This window comes from Pteropus medius, unplaced genomic scaffold, assembly GCF_902729225.1.
Source record: "Pteropus medius unplaced genomic scaffold, Ma_sr-lr_union100, whole genome shotgun sequence".
In the NCBI taxonomy this organism is placed as follows: domain Eukaryota; kingdom Metazoa; phylum Chordata; class Mammalia; order Chiroptera; family Pteropodidae; genus Pteropus; species Pteropus medius.
In genome coordinates, this window is record NW_024353906.1 from 1,661,008 (window position 1) to 1,684,657 (window position 23,650).

At 35.5% G+C, this 23,650-nt stretch overlaps 1 protein-coding gene across 4 annotated transcripts in view; it reads left to right on the plus strand.

Moving 5' to 3' along the window:
• SOX6 (SRY-box transcription factor 6) overlaps nucleotides 1–23,650 on the plus strand; it is a 460,797-nt gene that overhangs the window by 426,139 nt on the left and 11,008 nt on the right. For 3 of the 4 annotated variants that reach the window (XM_039851522.1, XM_039851519.1, XM_039851520.1), the window contains exons 14-15: nucleotides 17,813–18,046; nucleotides 20,580–20,796. In XM_039851522.1, the coding sequence (XP_039707456.1) occupies nucleotides 17,813–18,046; nucleotides 20,580–20,796 (451 nt within the window). The remainder of the gene's footprint in view (nucleotides 1–17,812; nucleotides 18,047–20,579; nucleotides 20,797–23,650) is intronic. The other variant, XM_039851521.1, reaches the window with a different exon arrangement.

The window sequence follows — 23,650 nt, forward strand, 5'->3', positions numbered from 1 at the left end:
ACCCAGGTAAATCAGAAGGGAGCACTAACCAGAGCTGTGCTGTGGGCTTATGGGTATGGCCTTCTGTAGCTCCCCAAACAGTGTTTCAGATGTATCAGAGAAATAAACAGGTAGAGTAGTCTCTATGGAACCAGCAGGCTGGGGTCTGAAGCCAGGATAGGTAGCCACGGAGGCCCAAGCCATGGTGAAGACTGAGTAACAGCCACACAGGCTGGGAGATAAGCAGAGTTCACAAAGCCCTTGGCTCTGGACTAACTCCGCTGTATAAGTATCACAAAAATGTATTTTACTGTGGATATAAACAGTTTTAGAGGATCCTGTGCACCAGTTTATATCAGCACTATATATAAAGTGCAGCTCTCTTAAACAAGCAAATAAACTTCTCTTAAAGAAATATATTTGCTATGTCTTAAAAGCTCCCAAATAACTTCTAATGTTGGTAGAAAACAATTTCTATTGAACTCTCCAAGTGATGGATGGTCCTGATGGGGCAAGAGAGTGAAATGTCAAGATTCTTGTATAACACCATCCCCTAATATTCCATAAAGGGAACTCAACCTGCTTCTTAGAGTTGCTTAAGCTGGAAAGTTCAATCAAAGGCTCAGACTCCCATTAATGAGGAACCTAGCCCTGCCCATTAGCTGGTTTCCCCTTGAGCTGCCTTCTCTAAGTAGGTGCCAATGACAGTATATGTAATCAACACACACACACACACACACACACACACACACACACACACACACACGCAATCTATTCTCCAACTAAATATCCCCTTCCCTAGAGGAGAAATGCTTGTTTATGCCATTACGTAGAAGTACTTCCCCATTTTGCTACAGCAACTGGGTGACAAAATATTAACACCATGTACCGTGAAAATTAGAGCCAAGACAAGAGCAGCCCAACGTATGTTCCCACTGGAACTGCAAAATCGGTCCATGCGTCCTCAGCAGTGTGTATGTCCACTTCACATATACCAATACATTAGAGTACACCCTAGCTGATAGAAATCTATCTCCATGTTTGGACTGACTGTATAACTTTTGAGATGTGGACTTCGTCTAGTTCCTTGTCACAAAATCCTCCTCTCTTGGCAGCAAGAGCCACGTGACTTTCCATCTGCACACTATAGAATTCAGCCCAACCCTAGGCTGCTGGGATTTAAAGAGCACCTTGCCAATTTGGAGTGCTCTTTAAATTCTCTCTGCTTAAGGTCAGGATTGGATTTGAGACCAACCTTTTTTCCCCTTTCTTTTTACGTTCTGATAACTGTGCTTCTAACATATTCCAAAAAGTTGATAACCACCTAGCTCTCCCACATTTTGTTACTTTCTTTCTTTTTTCTTTAACTAAGATATTCTCGTCTTTGAATATCTCCTTCTTATAGATTCATTATCTCATTTTACTCTGCTCATCTATCACTGTTTGCTTGCACCCACTAGCTGCTGTTTTATATCCTTTAGAGGTTTTATACCTTTGTAGACTGAATCACCAGTTCTGATAACCAGGTTTTTTCAATCAGGATCAGATCCTATTCAGAGTTCCCCAATCTTCAGTTTTACTCACATGTTCAAGTTACAATTTACTAATTGTCTCTTATGTGCACAGCATTGTTGTGGGCATGGAGGAGAGGCTTTTTTAAGAGAATGGACTACACTATGTTCTCTAAGAGTTAGTAATGTATTTGGGATTATAATATCAGCCCATACAGAAAGCAAAGCAACCTAAAGTATTCTGTGTTCAAGCATATCATTAAAGAAACAGAAAAAGAGTGCTGTTTAGAAGAGGAAGCTACAGTGCTTTGTGGAGAGCAATGATTCTAGAGGGCCTGCTAGGAATGTATCTGGAGATAAGTCTAGGTTTGGATGAGCAAAGAGAAGGGAAGAAGTTTTAGTTGAGAGAATAATCCCAGCAGACACAGAAACAGTAAAGCACACAGGCGTTCATAAGGAAGTTCCAGAAGAGAAGAGAAACATTTCTCATCTTTGTGTCCTCCACCAAGCCCAATACAAAGCTTTGCACCTATTTGTACTCAGTATATATTTGTTGAACTGACTATGCTATAGAAATAGCTGAGTTCCATGTTGTAAAGGGCCTTGAATGTTAAGCTGAGGAATTTGGACTTTGCCACCAAATAAGCAGCCATTAACCCTTAATTATTCAAGACTGACCTAGATTATAGAGGTTAGAAATAATGGAAAAGCAGCAGTTAAGTTGGTCTTGGAGATCTGTCAGTCTCTATTCCTCCGTTCTCTTTAATATCCTTTCAGAGGGAACATTCAATGGGTGTCTTTTTATATTATATCATGAAAGAGCTGTATAGGTGTTAGGAGAGTTTTTATATTAAAAATACCTCCTTTCTTCCAGGGTATGTTACTCATTTAAGTATGATTTTACTTTGTCTGCTGTGACTGATTGATGCCTTCCAGATCAGTCCTGTTGTACTTTTGCCTTTCGCTAGTGGAGAGTGATTTTTTCTTCAATTGTTTTTGTTCATTGGATACTTACCTTGAGACGTGTTGCCCCAAATTAGGTCATGGTAAAAGAGGAAAGAGACTGTAAAAACCCATTGGCATTTGCATTACACTGTAGACTGTTGCATTTAGGAGTGGGTTGTAACTCTGAACTAAAACTTTAATATCCCATGTCTCAGCCCTGGACAGAAGAATTTCATAAGCAATAAATTTCATAAGCAATATATTCAACCATTTAAAATTTATACTAAAAATACAAATTGCAGCTTAATGCAGTAAGAAAAATGGCAGAGAAATCACTTCATGCTGCTTCAATATAAGCTCACTTTTCACTGGGAAGGTCGATCCTGCATAAGGACAAAATGAAAAAGGCTAATAGCTACTACATGCAGCAGAGTCACAGAACTGTTAGTGGGGGAGAAAGAAAAAACAACTGTCAAACATCCCTGAAACTTCCTTGCCCTCCATTTGTTATAGTCTCATAGTCAATAATTCTAATCCTTTGTTATGCCAATGGGTCCTTTATAAAAATCTGATCTACAAGTTCACAAAATAATGTTTTTTTTTCTCTTTTTTTCTGGCTTGGACTGAGCAGCACAGTCTGGTTACAGTTCTCACATGGGGGAAATGGGGAAATGTAAGATGGACTTTCTTGGTTGGGCCTTATGCATATTCAATGCATTTTAGTTCTATATCATAGAGACCCTTTTGAAATATATTTTTTAGCTTTGGGCAGAAAAGACCCTCCATTAAGTAGTAAATTATGCTCTCCAGCTAAGTTTTGGGTTTGTTTTATAACTACCCTGAAGAATAGGACTGCGCAATATAGGAAACATATTGGCACGGGGAAAGACTAGAAAGGGAACAAATATAAGCTAACCACCTGCTGTGTTCTACTACCTCTCTTGCCATTACTATTGCTACTGTTTCTAAGGGCGATTATTGTTTACTGAGTGGGTACTGAGTTCCAATCACTGTGCTAGGAAATTTATATTCCCATTTAATCTTCACAGGGATCCTGCCAAGTGGAAATCATAGCTCTCTTTTATAAGGAGGTGTAACTATAGTTTAGAGAAAGGAAATAATTTACTCAAGGTTACTTAGTTAGGAAAGATCAAAACTACAATTTAAACTGAGATCTGCTTAACTACATAGCATCTGAGCCACACTGAGTCCCATTTTTCTCCAAGATGAACTGATGAAGTCGGTCGCCTTTGTTGGGGTCGCTTTCTCTTGTTGGTTTTTATTAGAAAGTAGAAAAATTTAATGAGAAATAGAAATTTGTGAAAGTTTTTTTTGAAAAATCTTTCAAACCATACAAATATTAGGTACCTTTCAAATACTTTCGCCAGATTCGCAGGGCTAAAAAGTTTTGGTGGACCATAAAATTGAGTTGATTGCCCAAAATCTTTGAGTCAGCTCTATCTAATACTACTTCCATATCCTTAACTTAATAAAAAATTTTAGTTTCTGCTACACCCATGATCTGCATCTCTCATTCTAATAAAAGGCAGATTCCCTGGAGCAAATGAAATGAAGTAAAGAAAATGGACCAATTAAATTAATGTTCTTAAGAGTTTTTAAAGCTAAATCTGGGTGCCATTGACACAGTTCAACTGGCCAGCTTTTAGAAATTCATTTTGATGGCAAGTGTGAAATTTTGGTGATAGTTACATTTAAATTCATTGTGATTTTGCCATTTACCAGCTGTGAGACTTGGGCAATTTAACCTTTCTAAACTTCAGTTTCGGGAATGTGAATTAGATGACCTTTAATATGCCTCTTATATTAAAATCTTCTAATTTTATGAGTATGTTTTATCCATTTCATAATGACTCTGCTATCTAGGGAAAGTCCCATCATATACCTGTTTGAATACATGCTTCACTTGTATATATTTACGCACACTCTATAGCATTAGAATGACTTTCAGATTTAATATTTCCAAAAAAGCTTAGACTTGCCTTACCATCTTTTCATGATTTCCTCAGAAGCGGGGAGGCTGGGATTTCAGAATTGTGCAGTGTGTCAAGTCAATAAAATAAGTAAGATTAGAACCAATAATCTCTGAATCTCAAACAACTATGGGTACAATTTCCCATCAAAGCCATTTTTATCTTACAGAGGGCTCAAGTAAGGCAAGGTACTTTATAGAATATAAGAAATAAAATGAGATTTATACAAAATGTAATTTCAGAAATTCCCAGGTTCTAATGTAACATGTAGATAACTGAGTCTCACTCTAAAATTTTTACTGTCAAAGCTTTCCATGGCTCTCTCCTGTGACATTTGGGTGCTTGTCTTTTGCCAGCTTGTGTACCAGACCATGGGGAAACAGTTATGAATGAGACATAATGCAGTCCCTGCCCTTTCAGGGTGCACAGTCTAGTGGGGAAGGTGGGCATATTCAACTGGTAATTTGGATAAAATGTAGTAAATATTAAGGTATAGGTAGGCATAGGGCGCTGTGGGAGCCTAAAATACTTAGCCCAACCCGACAAACTAGGTAAGACTGCCTGGAGAAGATGATCCTTCTTATGAGTCTATAAGTGATTGCAAGGTGGACAGGAAATCCCAGAAAAATGGAAAGCATATTCTCAGTATGAAACGTCATGATGTATAGAGAACTAAAAGTAGTTCAGTATTGTAAAAAAAAAAAAAAAAAAAATGCAAGTAGAGTAGCCAGAGATGAAACTGGAGACACAAGCAGAGAGCAGGTAATGGAGGCTTCATATACCATACTAAGGTATTTGGACTTTATCTTTTGGGCTTTATGGAGCCATCAAAGACTTTTAAATATAGGAGTGATTTGGTCAGAATGACCTTTGTGATGGATCACTCTGGCTGAAATTAGTAAGAGGTGTTTAAGTGGGGACTAGGGACTCAAAACTGTAAGTAAGAATATCTGCTAGAAGGCTAGTATTTATAATAGTCCAGCAGAGACTGTGAAGCCAAGGCAGTCGATAAGTGACAAGGATGGAAATGAGAGGATGGGTTTAGCAGTTTCCTTGCTAACTAACTCTGAGACTTGCTTCATCTTGGTTTGTGCTTCTTACCTTTAGGTAGAGTCTATAGTAGTATATTGAGTTGGATTACGCCAGAAGCTGCTGAGCAACATGAATTAGTTGGTCTACCAGCTTTTCACCAGCCTCTGTGTTATCCAAGGGAATCAACTTGAATCTGAGCCTGGTTCTCCTGGAAACTTAGGAAGCCAGACCTATTATTGTCTTATTTCATCCACAGTATTCTCTCATTTAGACTTAAATGGTGTCTTTTTGCCTGGTTCAACAGCTTATAAGTCTTCCTCCTGTGCGTACAAATAGCAAATAGATAATAAGTGGAATATTTGATGTTCTCTGCTACTTTCAGGTCATAAAAAATAAAGAATCACGTAAGTTATCCCAGTTGCCCTTGGATCCTATAGTTGAAACAAGATAAAGGGCTCCGTTTAGCTATCTGTGTAAAGCAAATATAACTTGAGAATTGGAAAAAAAGTAAACATGGGCATCAAAACTGAAAGCAAGAGACTTGAAAATACAGACTGGTATATCACTGGTTAGAATTTCCTTCATTTTGCAAAGCCACGAGCCACATGCATCAGCTCACCACAAAGTCATTAAGTCTTTTTAAGCTCAGATGAAAAACATTAACAAATACCACAAAAGGCTTTAGTATAGCCCCTTTGTTCATTCACATATGGCACTTTATAACTCCTGCGCCACTCTGGTCGTGTGTTTGTTTAAGCTGCCTCCATCAGGCTGGTCCTGAAAGAACAAAAGGCATCTTGAGCAATCCTAAGCAGGAAATGGGCTAATCTAAACATGGTTTGTGACACTTTAAGTAGAATAGAAAGAGGAGGGATTGATTAGTCATTAATGTCCAATTGGCTCCATATGGATGTTGCAATAATAAAGCCTTTTTTCAGAGCAGTAGCAGAAGTTATTGAATTAGAGGTTTATGTTTCCTTAGAGCTGACCTTAGGGAATTCCCTTTTGGTTCTTCTTGTTGATCTTTTAAGAGAATAGAGTTTCCAATAGGAAAAAATAGAAGCCTTCTCTGCACCAACACTTGCTCATAATCCTGCAACCAAGGAATGCATTAATTTAGCATTGTTGTAATCTCTGCTATAATTTCAGTTTTTAGTGTTTTCTTTGCATGCTCTTGCATCTTTGGTGGGGCAGTATTTCAGAGACTACTTAGACAGTGGCATGAATTTCATAACTTGTAATAGACTCCTCTTATGTGTTTAGCTGTGCAGGGAAATGGCATCCTTACAGGGGAAAGTAATGTTCCAGTTAAGGAACGGTGGGCTTTGAAATTCACACTTATTTCAGATCACCGATAGTGACTGGGGTAGCTGTGCTGTAGTGGAAATGCACCAGGCTGAAAGTTAGACTAAGGTTCTAGATTGGGCTCTGCTCCTTAGTAGCAGTGTATTAGTAACTGGTTATTTCAGAGGAAGGTAACATAACTCTCTGGGCATTGGTTTCTTCATCTATAAAGTGGGACGAATATACCTACCCTCTTGCCCATTTCAAAGGATGATAAAGAGGATTAAGGTAATGTATTTACTAAAAACATTTTGTAAATATTATTGTATGTAAAAAATGGTAAAACTGAAGCCGTTCTACTTTGGACACATCATAAGCAGCCAGGATTCTTTGGAAAAGACAATACTGCTGGGAAAAATAGAAGGCAGTAGGAAAAGAAGAAGACCAAATATGAGATGGATTGACTCCATAAAAGAAGTCATGGGAATGAGTCCACAGGAGCTGAGCAGCACTCTTGAGGACAGGACATTGTGAACATCATTCATTCATAGAGTTACCAGGAATTGGAGCCAACTCAATAGCATGTAACACACAAAATTACTTAGCACACCTAGTGTTCCCATCCTGGAAACTGACTTCTGTGCTAGTCTACTCAAAAAAGTGATTTGCTCGTTAGGAATTACTTTGGTGTTCTGATTAGTGACATATCTGTTTCCAATGTGCCCAATTCAATTTGTTCTTTATGTGTGCCTGCCTATCTGTCTGTCTATTGTCTGTCTTTCTATCTGTCTATCTATCTATCTAGTTTATTTAGTGAATTTCTTGATATAGATATGTTGAATAATTGAGGAAAGCTGGGTATTTGTTTTTAGTGGGATTAAAGAACTTTAAGATGAACACAGGGAAATGAAAATTTGCCTATGCCCTTCCCCTACCTTAGACAAATGAAAAATTAACACCTTAATCAAAGTACCACAGGTAATTCATCTTTTGCGCCTGCACCACTGGTTTCTATTTTTTTGCCAACCTCTAGCTCAGAATAATTATGCCATCTGTATTTTGCATTTGCTTTCTTCAAATCATAACACCCATCGGTAGGTCATTTTTCACTAATCTATCTAGCTAATCTTTTAATAAAAGGCATAGAGAACAAACCATACTCTTCACCCCTGACATCTCTTCTCAGAAGATGAACACATCACTTCCGTAATAATTAAGGCTCTTGCTCAGCCATGGAATGTATTTTTTTTTGTCAGGTAGATCACTAAGATAGCCAAATTGTTTGTTTGTTTGTTTGTTTGTTGCAAGAAGAAATCAATATGAATTCCAAGCAGCTTTCTTATAATGAAAGTAAGTCACATTCTGGTGGTAAGTGGAAATGTGATGTGAACAGAGAACTTCCATAATCGTAGACAGATAGCTGTTAGCCATGCCTATAATATAGTGAATCAAACCTCTACAATACTAAAATAGTTCTAGTAGAATACATATGGTGAAAATAATCTGACCTGTGTAATACTAATACCCTTCTTTCCTAATTGTTCACATCTCCTTCTAAAATTCCTTATCTTTCACATTTTTGTTTCTGATACACTCATTATTATCATTTTCTCTATTAACCCAAAAAAGGGACTATCAAATGTATCGTGTAACTCTTTTCAAAATTCTGCAGGAGAAAATCAACTCTTCTGTTGATAGATCAAAGTAGTCTAAAATACTATGATTGTTTATGTCTCTTTTCATTAATAAGCTTTTTTGTCCTTCTTAATTCTTTTTGGAAAAACAGACCATCGTTTTGAGTTCATGGTGACCTGAATATGCCGTACACTCAGGTCCACAGAGAAAAGAACCTTTCAGAAAAGATCACTTTGGTTGGTTTTCTGGGTTTTTAAAAATTATTATTCTTTTATTTAATCTTTTTTAAAAAACTGTTTAAAATATTTTATTTTGAATAGTATCCTATTGTATGGATATACCACAATTTGTCCATTATGCAGTTATTTTCAATTTTTTGACATTATAAATAAAATTGCCATGACATTCTTATATAAATCTATTTTGAGAAGAAAGTTTTCATTTGTTTTGGGTAAGTACCTAGGACTGAAATTTCTGGGTCATAGGTAAGTGTGTATTTTTCTTTATAAAAAACTGCCAAACTGTTTTCTAAAATACTTATGCCGGTTCACACTTCCACCACCAGTATACTGGAGTTCCAGTTGTCCCACATACCGGACAACATGTGGTGTAAGCCATTTTAGGAGGTGGGAAATGGTATGTCCTTGTGGTTTTAACTTGGATTTTCCTAATAACTAATGCTATGGATTACCATTTTGTGTGTGCATTGGCTATACCTACATCTTCTTTTGTAAAATGTTTGTTCAGAACTTTAACCCATTTTTAAATTAGGTTATTTACTTGTTTTTCTTTCTCTTTTTCTTTCTTTTTTTTTTTTTTGGTATAAATTCTTGTTAGATATGTGTAATGTGAAAAAATTTTTTCCAGTCTATGCTTTGACATTTCATTATCTTAATAATGACTTTTGATGAGCAGAGTCTTATTTTTGATAAAGTTTCATTTGTCTTTTTTTTTGGTATATTTAGTGTTTTATATGCCATATCTAAGAATCTTTGCTTACTCCAAGGTCACTTAAGTATTCTCCTATTTATTCCCTGAGGAGTGTTACAGTTTTTGCTTTTGGTTTTGTTATGATTTATCTCAAATAAATTGTTGAGTGTCATATGTGATAAAAGATCAAGGTTTACTTTTTTCCACTTGTTCTAGAACTATTTGATGAAAAGATAATCGTTTGCCATTTTAATTCCCTAGGTCTTTATTGCAAATTGGCCATATATGTGAGGGTTTAATTCTGGATTCTCCATTCTGATCCACTGGTTTGTGGATAAATATTTGTTTATATTTACCAATACCACACTATTTTTATTACTTTAGTTTATACAATGTCTAGAGTAATTTTTTTTACTGTAAGTCTTAAAATAAGATAGTATGAGTCCTTCAACTTCAAGTTTGTTTTGGTTTTCTTACTGCTTTATTTTTCATATAAATTTTGAATCGACTTGTTAATTTCTATAAAAGTATTTGGGGAATTTTTTTGGGGACTGGATTGAATCGATAGATTTTGAAAGAATTGATATCTTAACAAAATTAAGTCTTCTGATCTATGAATATGGTATATTCCTCCATTTATTTAGGTCTTCTTTAATTTAACTCACAAATATTGTATTGTTTTCAGTGTAGAGGTCTCACATTCTTTTTTGGTTAAATTTATTTCTAAATATTTTATTTTCTGATGCTATTATGATATGGTATAATCGATTTCTGTATTTTTTATTGTATATAGCAATGTTGCTAAATTCACTTGCTCTTAGGATTTTCTATGTTAGCAATTATATTATCTATGAATACAGATATTACTTAAATTTTTTTCAAATTTGTATGCTTTTTATTTCTTCACCAAAAGAAGAGTGTTGATTAGCAATAGTGAGAATGGACATCCCTTGCCTTGTCCTTCGTTTTGAGGGAAAGCATTCAATAGTTTGATGTCCTTCAGGTTTTTCTTAAATGCCCTTGATCAGATTGAAGAAGTTCCCTTTTATTATTAGTTTCCTAAGAGTATTTAGCATGAATGGGTATTGAATTTTGTCAAAACCGTTTTCTGAATCTTTTGGGATCGTGATGTCTTTTTCCCTTTGTTTTGTTAATATAGCAAATTACATAGCCTGATTTCAGATGTTAAATTAATCTTACGTTCTGGAGATATAGCCTACTTGATCATGATTTATTATCCATTTTGCATATTGCGGGATTTCATTTGCTAATATTTTATTAAGAATTTTTTCATTTATGTTTAAATCTCTCTCAGAGTATGATGTTGCCTCATAAAATTAGATTTGGAAGTGTTCTTTCTTCCTTTACTTTCTTAATATGTGTAAAATTATTATTAGTTTTTCCTTAAATGTTTGAAAGAAGTTACCACTAAAACCATTTAGGACTGGAATTTTTTTGTAAGTAGGTCATTGGTTATAAGTCTAATTTCTTTATTGGCTATAAGAGTCTTCTGGTTTTCTATTTGTTCTTGAGAGAACTTTAATAGTTTATATCTTTCAAGGAATTTGTTCATTTTATCTAAGTTATCAAGTTTATTGAAATTAAGTTATTTATAACATTCCCTTATTATCCTTTTAATGTGAGTAATATCTATTGTGAAATCCTCTCTTTCAATCCAAATATTGATATTTTTGCTTTCTCTCTTTGTTGACCAGTCTTACTAGGGGTTTACCAATTTTATTGATCTCTTTAAATTACTAGCCCTTGGCTTTGCAAATTGTCTTTATGATATATGTTTTCTATTTCATTTATTTCTACTGTTTATCCATTCCAAAAATCTCTGATTTTAATGGTATTATTTAAATCATTTATATTTAATGTAATTATTGATTTGATGGGCTTAAGTCTTACCTTTTGCTATTTGTTTCCTATTCTGTTTTTGGCTTTCTCTTTTTACTTCCTTTGGTTTAATTTATTATTATTATTATTATTAACTGTATATTTTTAGAGCAGTTTAAGGTTTGCAGTAAAATCGAGGGGAAGGTATATGTCCCCACATGCATATAGCCTCTCCCATTATCAATATCCCTCACTAGAATGATACATTCATTACAATTAGTGAACCTACTTTAACAGATCATAATCACTCAAAGTCCATAGTTTACATAAGGTTCACACTTGGTGTTGTACATTCCATGGGTTTGAGCAAATGTAACACATCTCCATCATTATGGTATCATACAGAGTATTTTCACTACCCTAAAAATCCTCTGTGTTCTGCTTATTTATTCTCCCAGCCATGACATTTTAGCTATACCTCTTTGTATTTTTTTAGTTGTGTTTTCTAGTGATTCACTATGCACTCTTAACTGAGTATCCTTACAGTTAAAATTATACCACTTCTCATAAAATAAACAAACTTTTAATAATTTAATTTCTTTACTACCCTTGTCCTTTGCGCTAATGTGCTCTGTTCTCACATGTTTTACTTCTTTATATGCTATAAATCCTACAATATAATGTTGTTTTGTATGAAATAGTCTCTTGTCTTTTTAAAAACATTAATCATTATTAATGAAATCCAGAGGAGAAAAACCTTTTTTTTAAGTTAGTCACATATTTATCATTGTTGACGCCCTTTCTTTATTTCAGTATATTCAAGTTTCTGTCAAATGTTATTTCTCTTCATTTTGAATAATTTTCTTGAATATCTCTTTTGATGTGGGTCTGCAGGTAATGCATTCTCTCAGCTTTTTTATCTTAAAATGTATTTCACATTCATTTTTGAAGCATGTATTCACTCAATAAAACTCTGAATTGTGTTTTTTTCTTTCAGTGTTCTAAAGATGTCCTGTAGTCTTCTGGCCTTCATTGTTTTTAATGAATAATCAGCCATCAATTGTATTATTATTGTTACCTTGCATGTAATGTCTCCTTTTTCTCTGGAATTTTTCCTTTGTCTTAGGTTTTCAGCAGTTCAGCTACTGTCTAGGTATGATTTTCTTTGTATCTATTCTGCCCGTGTTTATCTGAATGTCGTGAACCTATAAGTTATGTTTCTCACCAAAGTCAGATCATTTTCAGCCAATGTTTCTTCAAATATTTTTCAGTCATGATTCTTTCTTTCCTTTCTTCCTGGAATTCCAGTTACATATATTTTAGAACACTTAATATTGTTCTTCGTATTGCTGAGTCTCTGTTTACCTTTTAAGCTTTTTTTAAATTTCTGTTTTTTGAGACTATTCATCATTTCTTTTGACGTATTTTCAAGTTCACTAACTCTTTATCTGTACTCCAAACTTCTACGAAGACTATTCAGTAAATTTTCATCTCAAATGTACTGTTCAGTTCCTGAATTTTCATTTTTTCTTTTTATAGTTTTATTTCTCTGCTGAGTTTCCCCTATCTATATATTCATGCATGCAATCTTTTCTTTTAAGTCCTTGAACATACTTATAATGGTTACTGTAAAGCTCTTGTCTGCTCATTACAATATCTAAGTCATCTCAGTTTCTCTTTCTATTGACTTTTTTTTTTTTGGATTTCTGTGTCACATTACTTGGTTGTTTGAACAACTAATAATTTTTTATTATGTATTATGCATTGTGGGTTGTAAATTATAGAAACTTTGGCTTCTATTATTGTCCTCTATTAAGAATGTTAATTAAAAAAAAAAGAATGTTAATTTTTGTGCTAGGAGGCAGTTAAATTACTTGCTGATCTGGTTGAACTTGTGGAGTGGCTAGAATGCAAACAGAAAGTCAGGCTTAATTAGGTTAATGTGTCAGAAGATACTCTGTAGACTAGGGAGTGTCTTCATGGAAAGGTATGAAAACAGGGATCTCACTCAGTGAAATTCCTTTCTTTTTAGAATCGAATCCTTTCTAGTTTCATCTTAATTTTGGTAGATCTCAAGTGACTTCAAATGGTTGTTTTTTCATATTTTTGCCAGAGTTTATATAATTATTGAGCAAATAATAATAGTCTGATATAAGCTATTATGCCATTGCCAGAACTAGATCCCAGAAGAGATTCTTTTGTGCCAACATTTTGCATATGTCACATTTTGTCTAACAAAATGTAAGTTTTAATGGGCCTGTGAGGAGATACTTATTCACTTTGTTTTTCTCTATTCTTTATTATCAATTCACTAATAATCATTGAGACTATTTAGTAGTAATTTTCTCATTTTGTTTCCATTTTGACCTCTTCTAGAACATATTTTTTTCATGTAAAATTTGTCAGAAGTGTTTGCCAAATTAATGCATAGGTAAATGATTACTAGGCACATTATAGAATTAGCCAAAGTTCCTGCTTAGTGAGAACTTTATGTATACAAAAACATACACTAAACACTTACTCATTCACTCACATAATTCTTGGAATTTATCCAGGAAGGGGGCCTCTCTAGGATTAGTTTAGGATCATTGCCATAGGCTCTGATGGTTAAACTGGACTTCTTTCCAACCCACCTGGAAAAACTCAACTTTCTCCCTTCTCTTTAAATCATTTAAACCACAGATTCCTAAGGAGGTCTTTGCCTTTGCAATTTCTGTTTTCTTCCCATAAATATCTCTTTATCGAACTGAAAGTTTGCCTTTACACAAACTATGATATGGAAGATGAAGGATGAGTTAATTAATTCAAGACACTTCGGAGAAGTTGGAGAAAGCAGGAATTCTTGGAGTACAGGAAAATAGTACTTTCCCTCGATACCTAATGTGGTGCTATTGACTCCTGGCCTTTCAGTAACTCTCTGTCATTTAAGAATGCTTTTGCTGATAATTAAAGACTCTTAGGTCAGCTGGAAAGCAATAGTCTCCAGGTACATAGTTGTGGTTCTAGGCTTCTTCCAACTGCTTTCCATGAGAAGACATATCATGAATGGTGAACTCACAAATGATTCCTCTGCTTTTAAAAGTAAAAGAAGCTGCCTCATATGTTTGTGAGACATGCCCTAGGATGATTCTGTATTCTAATATAGAGCATTGGCTATTTTAGGATAAAGTAGCTTTTTTTTAACTTGATGCTATTTTGAAAATGAGTGAAGCAGTTCAAAGTCACACTTGATATGTAGATTTTAAAGTTAATTAGAACAGAAAGTAGATTTTAGGCTTCAGATATTCAAACTAATAGCATACCTTTTGAAAACGTATTCTATAGATTGTTCTTTGTCTGTCTAAAAGAACTTTCATAATATACAATCTCCGTTTTAAAATTTCTGAATTTAAACACACATATCCAGTCATATATATTTCTACTGTGCAACGATAACTCCCTAACCATTTTGTTTCATGAAGCAAAGCTCAGGGACATTAAAGGATACTTTCTAAATATTTTTTTTTTTGACCTTGTGGCCTCAATACTTTCTTAAAATTCTGACTCTGATTAGATATCGAGTCTTGTTAAAAAGTATTTTCAAACTCTGGATAAGTCTCTTCTCTCCAAATCTTGTTTCATTGACATAACATTCTTAATTTTGCTTAGGATGTCACTATTCTTTTTTCAGTTGATCCCCACGAAGAGAGAAGAGGAGGAAAGAAAAAGGAAATGTGTGCATGACCTGGAAAATATTCTATTTTCCCTTTCTTAATTTGAATTTTTATACTATGTACTATGCTTGAATTTCTTAATTTCTGAGAGCATTCCTTGTGAGTCCTTGTGAAATCTGCTGTGTAATTAATTCAGTGTCGATATCATGTAGGCAATATGTACTATGGGAGGAAGGAACGAGGTCAGTGTAAGGCACTTAGTGGGGTAGGACCTGAGCTCTCTTTCTTGGAAAAGGTTAAATTTAGTAAGATACAAGAAAGTGGAGAGGATATGCTAAGACTGTGGAAAGGAATGAGAGAGAGATTGAGCATACATGTGACTTATCTAAGAGAATCAATTGGTATACAGTAGAAGATCTACTAAAACCAGAATTTAAAAATCCACCATAATCTCTATCAGTCCACAGGAGGTTAAAATATCTCATTCACAGTGAAAATACTTCTTTTAAATGAATAAATAAAGGGAAGCTGACTATATGGTTTTGCTAGAAGTGGAAAGTAAGTAAAAGCAGATCTCAGATGTTAATCACCTGTAGCATAGTAGTTAACTTAGAATAATATTGAAATGTTTTTGCCTCTGACATTCTCCACAAGCCTGTCTCCTTTTATGTGTATGCATGCAAGTATATAAATTGCTGAATCCATGTCAGTTGTAAAGTAATGGCACTGAGGGCATCATAAATTACCATGGTGATCCTCAGGAGAAGACACTGTCATATCTGAATGAGTGTTTCACTTCCAGAGTAATGTATGCCTTCATCTGGCCCAGCAGTCAGCATATTGCCCTGTGTTGATGGATATTGTCAGCTGGAAGCTACACTACATTTCACTGCACAATAAACATGGCTGTCAAGCCCATGTAAAGTGAAATCAATTTATCCTGTATGGTCAGTGCATTTTAAATGAAATTAATGTACTGTGGGTATGGTGGCAAAAAGGTAGCATATTAGTTATGCATCTTGGGATCTGAGTCTTTTCATGTAAGAGATCATTCTGTCTAGTAGGCCTAAAAGAAGTCCTGTTTATAAAATGTTATTTTCATGTGGTTTTCAGAAAGTAGCCCCTCTGCCCTCCTTCACGTTTAGAAAAGAATTGACAGTATTTTCCAACTCGGCCTTTTTATCTTATATTTTGTTTGCAACAAATGATAGCCATATTTGCCAAATAATAGTGTGTTTCATTGTTGTAATTTATTACTAAATCTGATACAAACAAATTTCTACTTAATCAAGGTATCTGGAAATAGAGTAGAAGGGCCAGAGATTGTTTGGGTCATGTTTCTATATAACTACTCCACTGAGCTGAAAGGATTTACTTTTTTTGAAAAAGCACAAATGTTGGTTTAATGTATATTTTGCTCCTAAATTTTTGGGAGTAGGCTTTCTGGTTTATGCAGTACAAGCCCTGGCTTGCCATCAGTCCAACATTACATTGAACTGTAGAAGTTCTCAATCTGTAGGCAGATATTTAGTAGTTGCCATATGGTAAAGCATACGTCAGTGTGTCGTTCTGGGAGAGACCATGAAAACAAGCAAGAACTATGTTCGCTCATTCAATCATTTATTCAATCATTTATTAATTTAATAATTTAATAAATATTTTACTAATTGAAACTCTATATGACTTATTGGAACTGAGGGATACAGCAGTGAATGAGAGCCAATCCTTTCCATATCTTCAAGGAGCTTTTAATCGTGTATGTTACTGGAGTCACCTTTTTGGAAACTTTAAAATATCAGGAATTTAGGCATAGTTTTGTAGGGGGTTATTAAAGCAGTACCCTAAAAATATGTCAAGACTCTTGAAACCAATGCCTTTTGGTCTACTGCTTTTGCATATGAGTTGAAAACCAAACATTCTTTTACTTAATAAATATTTATTGAGTCTCTGTTATGTGGGAAATCCTGGGGATACAAGAATGAGTACAGCATAAATACTAACTTTAGGGGTCTCATAGTCCTGGGGATGGAGTGGGAAAATTAGAGAGAGATAGTCACAAACAAGTAATTACTCTGGAGCATGTAGCATAACAGAAAGAGAAATGAATGCAGCCTGGAGAGCATCATTGCAAATGCTGTTCCTGTGGCCTGAATTACCCTTCCCATCTGTCTTAATCACCTTCCCCCTATTCATATGCTAATCTTATTCATCTTCCAAGACTGAGCTTAGACATCACCTCTCCCAGGAGGCATTAGGTGACCATCCTCTCCGGTACCCTCTTGGCACCCTGTTTATTTCAATATTAGAAGCACTTACCACACATTCTGTGATAGTTGTCTTTTGAGGTCTGTCTCCCCTCTGAACTATGAGCTCCTTAAAACCAAGGGCTCTTTTTTTCACCTTAGTATTCCTAGCACCTGGCATAAAGCCTAACTCATGGTAATTGCTCGATTAATAATTTTTATTGAACTAATTAATTAATTCATGAAACACACCACATTTGACTAGGCCTCAAAGGATGAGTGGGCTTTAGCATGAAGAGGTAGGGGAAGGGGCTTCCTTTCAGGCAGTGAGAAGAGCACTGGGCAAGACACAATATTGTGAAAGAGAATTCCGTTTGAGGGAAAGAGACAGTTTTAAGTGGCTGCAATTTTTGGTAAATGAGACTAAAACAATAGGTAAGGTCCTGTTTTTGAAGGAAGGAATCACAGCAGAGACGTTTACCATAAAATAATGCCCATCATTGTTTTTACTATCACCTGGAATTGATTGTAATAAAAAAAAATGTACTGTGTGTATAAAAACATGCAAAATTAATTCCGCCCAGTGTGTCTTTGAGACCTGTCAGAAGGGCCTATAGAATTGTCATTTGAAACTGTCTTTTCTTCCAAGAGGTCACTTAAAAAGAAATGAAGTGCCTAGAGAAAACATTGAACCAGGTGGCAAGTTATGTTATAGTATGCAGATAATAATGCTTTGCACCCATCTTGTTCTTCCTGCCCTGACATTACAGGAAGTAAAGCAATGAATGGCTCTGCAGCTAAACTACAGCAGTATTATTGTTGGCCAACAGGAGGTGCCACTGTGGCCGAAGCACGAGTCTACAGGGATGCCCGCGGCCGCGCCAGCAGCGAGCCACACATCAAGCGACCAATGAATGCATTCATGGTTTGGGCAAAGGATGAGAGGAGGAAAATCCTTCAGGCCTTCCCCGACATGCATAACTCCAACATTAGCAAAATTTTAGGTGAGTGGAGCAGATAACGCTGATCTTCTACCCTATGAGTGTCCCAAAAGTGGAAAGAAGGGGCATAATTTGACAACTATGGGAAACTGTGGTTTGCAGAAGTGAGATGTAGCCCAGCAAGCTGCCCCTACCCCAGAATGTGGCATTTAGATTTAAGAGTTATTGCATCCACAAGATGCCAGAGCAAGACTGACTAAAAACTTATTTTAGAGACAAAACTATTTGTAGTATGTGTTAATACTGTGACTTTGGCAGTTCTGAGAGGTCACTGTTAAACAGGAATCATAGAGACAAGTTTTATCTCCTTTTCTTATTCAGTCTTCTTAAGTCCACAAGTTGCTATAAAACCCTGGAAACACTCACAGACCCGACAGTTTTCTGCTTTAGTATTTTGGGGTTCACATGTTTCTCCGAAAGAATTCATCAAGAACTAGGGGTGCGCCTGCAAATAGTGTGAAGTTCATGGAGTATAGAGCAGTACCTCTAATGATAACTTTAAAACTTGTAAAATAAAACTGCATTTACTTTAATAAGATATGACTAGTTCAAATTTCATAGCAGTGAGTTGAACACATTAGACCACAGGGCAGAGAGGCACATTTTGTGGTAAATTGCCAGAGTGATTCTCCCGTTTCTCAGGATTAAACTCAAGACTTGTTCTATTAATGTAAAGCTTGCCTAGTGCAGATTATACAGTTTGGAGTTATTGTGCTCAACATATTGAACATATTTTATTCAACATGTAGCATTACAGTCAACATGTTTCCTCTTTAAAAAGAAAAAACACAGAAGGCACTGTTCTATTTAAGCTGTCAAGATGTGACAAAATCTCAAAGGGAGCCGTTTAAGAAGCCGAAAAACATTAGAGACTTAAATTGTGGTTTTCATTTTTTAAATGTTTTGTTCAAAAGCAATAAATATTTAACCTGTGTAAATATCAGTGATCTGGACGTACACAAATACACATGTTTTGTCACTGTATAAATAATTTAACTTGATTCTGAGACATTTTGAGGCAGTGACCTCTAAGAAAATTTAAACCGTACGTAAGATCAAATAGTGGTGAAATGTTAAAATACAAATTTCCTCCTTTTTTTTTTCCTTTTGACTTTTAGATTTCATGATGGATACTAAATATCATTACAATAAAGTTTATTTTTACAGTTTCAGAGATATGCTTAGGGGTATTATTCCTTCTAATTTAAATACCTTTCAAACCAAGATGCTCGCAATGCACATGTTAATTTTTTTCTAATTAATAGCCATTCAAAAGAAAATCAATGTTTCTCTGTCCTTAAAGTCTGATATCTAACTTTGAAAAAAAAATTTTTTTTTGTCATTTTAGTAGCAGTGTGAGTAAGTTCTCAGATGGGCACAGAACCTCTTTGTTTCCATTTTGGCAGCTGCGAGGAATCTATATTATTGGTGTGCATTCTGTGAAAAAAAATATTAAGAATATAGTAAGTGTATTCATTAAAATGTAAACTTTTAAGCACAAGAGTACCAAGAATCCTGTTAACTGGGGCTTTAAGCCGCTGGAAGCCAGTGGAACACTGAGAAGCCTATCTGCATAGACTTTCTGCACAACTTTTGCACAATCAAGAAAGAACAGGGATGGATGTGCTCTTAATGCAGACCAGGGTATTGCTGCCGACAGAGAATATTTGTACAACTTTTTCATTTGTTTATGTATGAAAAATCTCTACTGAAGAATAGCTAACATCCAGTCAGCACAGCTGTTACCGCTTTATTCACCAGTGAGACACAAAAATGCAATTTGATACATGTAAAAAAACACATCCCTTCTTTGTCAAGTGTTTAGATAATTCTTTATAAACAATATTAGAAAAGTGAATACTTCTCCTTCTTCCTGTATAAACCGTATTAAAAATTTTTGTACTTTCATCGGTACAGATTTTAATGAACGTTTATAGTATTGAAAAGTGGTATATATAATTCCAAATGTACCTTCCGGTCCTAAAGCTGTAACTTCTTAAGTAGAGTTTAGGCTTTTTAATTACCCTAGGCCAGGGGAAACTGTACACAGTACATTTTATATAGAGAAGGATAGCAACATCTGCTGACATCTTATCGAAGAATAGCGTTGCTAAAGATGCTTAAAGTGAGAGAGATGTTTGAATTTCTGGAAACAAGAGAGCTTTTCCTGAGAATCTTGTCATACTTGAAAGTCTGCTTAGGAACGCTAGGTTTTTAACCCTCTTGAGAGAGATAGGAGGATGGATGGGGGAAAGACTTTGGTATAGAAGATGATCTTTAAATAGCAAAGATTTTTAAAACAATACACTTAATGTAACACCAACTTTAAATTATTGAGAGAAATAATAAATGTATTACATACAAAATTATTCTTTGCTCTATAGTCTAAAAACTAGTTGTGAGGCTCAATGGTATGTGGTAATGGGGGCCACTTGGAGCACAGGTGAGTAAAGCCGTGGGAAGGTATATCCAGCTGCATTTGCCAGGAATATGTTACCTTGACCACTTGGGCACGTAAGCCTATTTTTATGTACAGGGTCTCGCTGGAAATCCATGTCCAACCAAGAGAAACAACCTTATTACGAAGAGCAGGCCCGGCTAAGCAAGATCCATTTAGAGAAGTACCCGAACTATAAATACAAACCTCGGCCGAAACGCACCTGCATTGTTGACGGCAAAAAGCTCCGGATCGGGGAGTATAAACAACTGATGAGGTCTCGGAGACAGGAGATGAGGCAGTTCTTTACTGTGGGGTAAGTGCTCCAGAATTTAGCTACCTGGGCTTCCTCTTCCCAGTAAGAAACCACAGGATGGCTACTGGCAGCTTGTTTGGGAAGGAGATTAGGGAGGGGAGGAGGTTGTGACCTACAGAGGAGCTTGGCTGTGGTACTCTTTTCAGTGTCACAGGCACACAGCATTGCCGAACGCCTGCTGCTCAAATCAAAACAAACCTGCAGCAGACCACTCCCAACTGATCATCCCTTTCATTGTCTCCCCAACTAATCTAAACTGTTCAGTGCCCACACACAAAGTTTCTGGTAGTTTATTTAAGCAGACACATGGGGAGAAAAAATAAAAACTAACCTTACGACATCCCCAGAAGCTTTCCAACTTCTCTGGGTGGTGCTTCTGACTCTAATCACAATAGTCTGCTTTTGTTGTGGGATCTACCACAAGATAATTGGCCTTGACATTGCTTAGAGGACCTCATTTTTGGCATAAGATCCAGAACTCCCGTTGCAGTAAATTATTCTGTGGTGAAAGCAGTAACAATGTGGATTTTCTTGCTTAAATCAAAAACTAGACATGTTTTTGATATCTCCAAGTCTGATTTCATGTCATTTTGTTTAAAAATTAGGTAATAGATTTCTGGTATAAATTTCGACTTGGCTGACTGGCTGTCTGCATTCAAAAGAGGCCCCTTGTAACCACAGTAGTCAGGATAAGTAGGGATGCAGATGCCTGTAGGTTCCAGCACACTCAGACCTAGAAGCATGGGGTGTGTGTATGTTGAGGGGAGGGGGCAGGCAAACCAGAGGACCATTCTGGAGGCACCAGCCTGAGGCAGCTGAAATCAGATTGGGAGCTCGAGAGAGAAAAGTGGAGTGAGTAAAAAGGAAGCCGTATTTACTGTTAACTGGATGGGGAATTGAGTAGCTGTGCTATGCCAGGGAAATAAGAAGAAAAGAGATACTTTAAAAGAGAAGTAAGAGCTATTTCTTTTTAAGGACACTAAAAAAATAACCTCATGGAACAAAAAGTTAGTTTCAGAGTGATGTGTTTAAAAGCATAAAATTAATTTAGAATAGTTAATAGAATAAGAACAAAAACCAAACAGACAAAAAAGCCAATGAGAAAGCAGGGCCATGAATTTACTCAATACCCTAAAGGGTTCTGGGGAGAAGCAGAGGCTTTGGAGTTTGACCGTTAAGTTCAAACACTGACTACCATCCTCTTTGCCTGGTTATTTAACTTCTCTAAGCTTCTGTTTTCTCACGTGTGAAAGAAACAAATAATAGTACCTATCTCATATGATTGTTGAGAGGATTCAATGAGGCAATGCTTTTAAAAGTATTTTATATAGTGCTTAGTATAATATCAATAAAGGTGAATTCTTATCATTATCATTACTATTAAAAACGGATTTACTATCATAGTAAAACTATATATTATATCGTACTAGATAATCAATGAATTTCTTTACACTATGGCTGAACCTTTTGAGGTAAAGAGAGGCTTAAGCCACTTTATTATTTGAAGATTCTAATCTATTAACGGATGAAGACATGCCAAAATGGAATTATCAAATTCTTCTGTATTATAAATGTTTGCATTTTAAAAAATAATGCTTTTAATACCAAAATACAATGTGGTATAATTGGTCTATTCACATTCTAATTAGATGATTTATGAAAAATGCCAATTCATAGTGCACTTTAGGTAGTATAGTCATATGTGACAAAACACAAATTTAAAACTGTAATAAATGTTTCAAAAAAGACATTTATCTGTTAGCGTATATAATTTCTTTTGAACAAAGAGTCAGAGTTAAATTTGAGATCCTTCGTGATTCCCATCCTTCTCTCAATCATGTCCTCATGTATCTAGTGATGCATAATGGGTCTCTCTCACCATAGTCTGGAAGACTACCAAAGGTACCATTTTATTCCCTGGCACTTATTTGAAAATAATGAGATACAGTAGTTCTGTTGAATTTAGTTCCTTTTATCGAAGGTATATTGAAACAGCTCTAGATCAAAAAACCTCAACATATAACAGTACACGTAAAATGAAAAACTAAAACAACTCAATAGCATGTACCATTTGTTGAGTGTCTACTGTATATAATATAGGTGTTTTAGATATACAAATCACATAATTCTCTAAATAAGATAAAGAAATGAAGACTTCTAAAGGTTCTGTGGCTGCCAAAAGGTGAGAAAGAACAAACCTTTAAATACAGATCTTGGCCTCTGTCATGCCAAACGACTAAGGAATTGTCCTTACCACGTTGTCTCAGATTAAGCCTCATAGCCCTGTTCTGGCACAGTCATGAGTATGGCTGAGCTGTTCGACGAAGAGCTTTCAGAACCAGAGAAACTAAGATCTTTGGTTGTGGTGTACAGTGGTGTATAAAAGGAGCTTTGAAATTTAGAGACGAAGGATCCCGTTTTTGGTTGGGGGTGGTCCTTTACTGAAGGACTGGGGAATGGGCAGGCAGTGACCAAGATGTCTTATTTTTTGATCTTCAATGCTGAGGATTTTATTCTGCTCAGCTTGGTAATACTTGCTGCATAAAACCAGGTATTACTTCCACTTAAAATTTTGTATTCTCTATTAAGCAGTTGTATTTGATAGATTATTAACTCCCTGGGGTTCATCTTTGGAAATTGATCTTCATTAGATGTGAAGTTATTACAAGAGGGAAAAACAAACAAGAAATTCAAAGACTGCTATTGACTTCTTGAGGGAATGGGGGTTAAGATCAATATTTATAGCTGATTTTGAAAAGACATGCATAGTTTCAAGCCAATAAAATTACATATATTGCCCAACATTGTTATGTGTTTTACTGACAATACAAATAATAATCAGTGAGTTAGATTA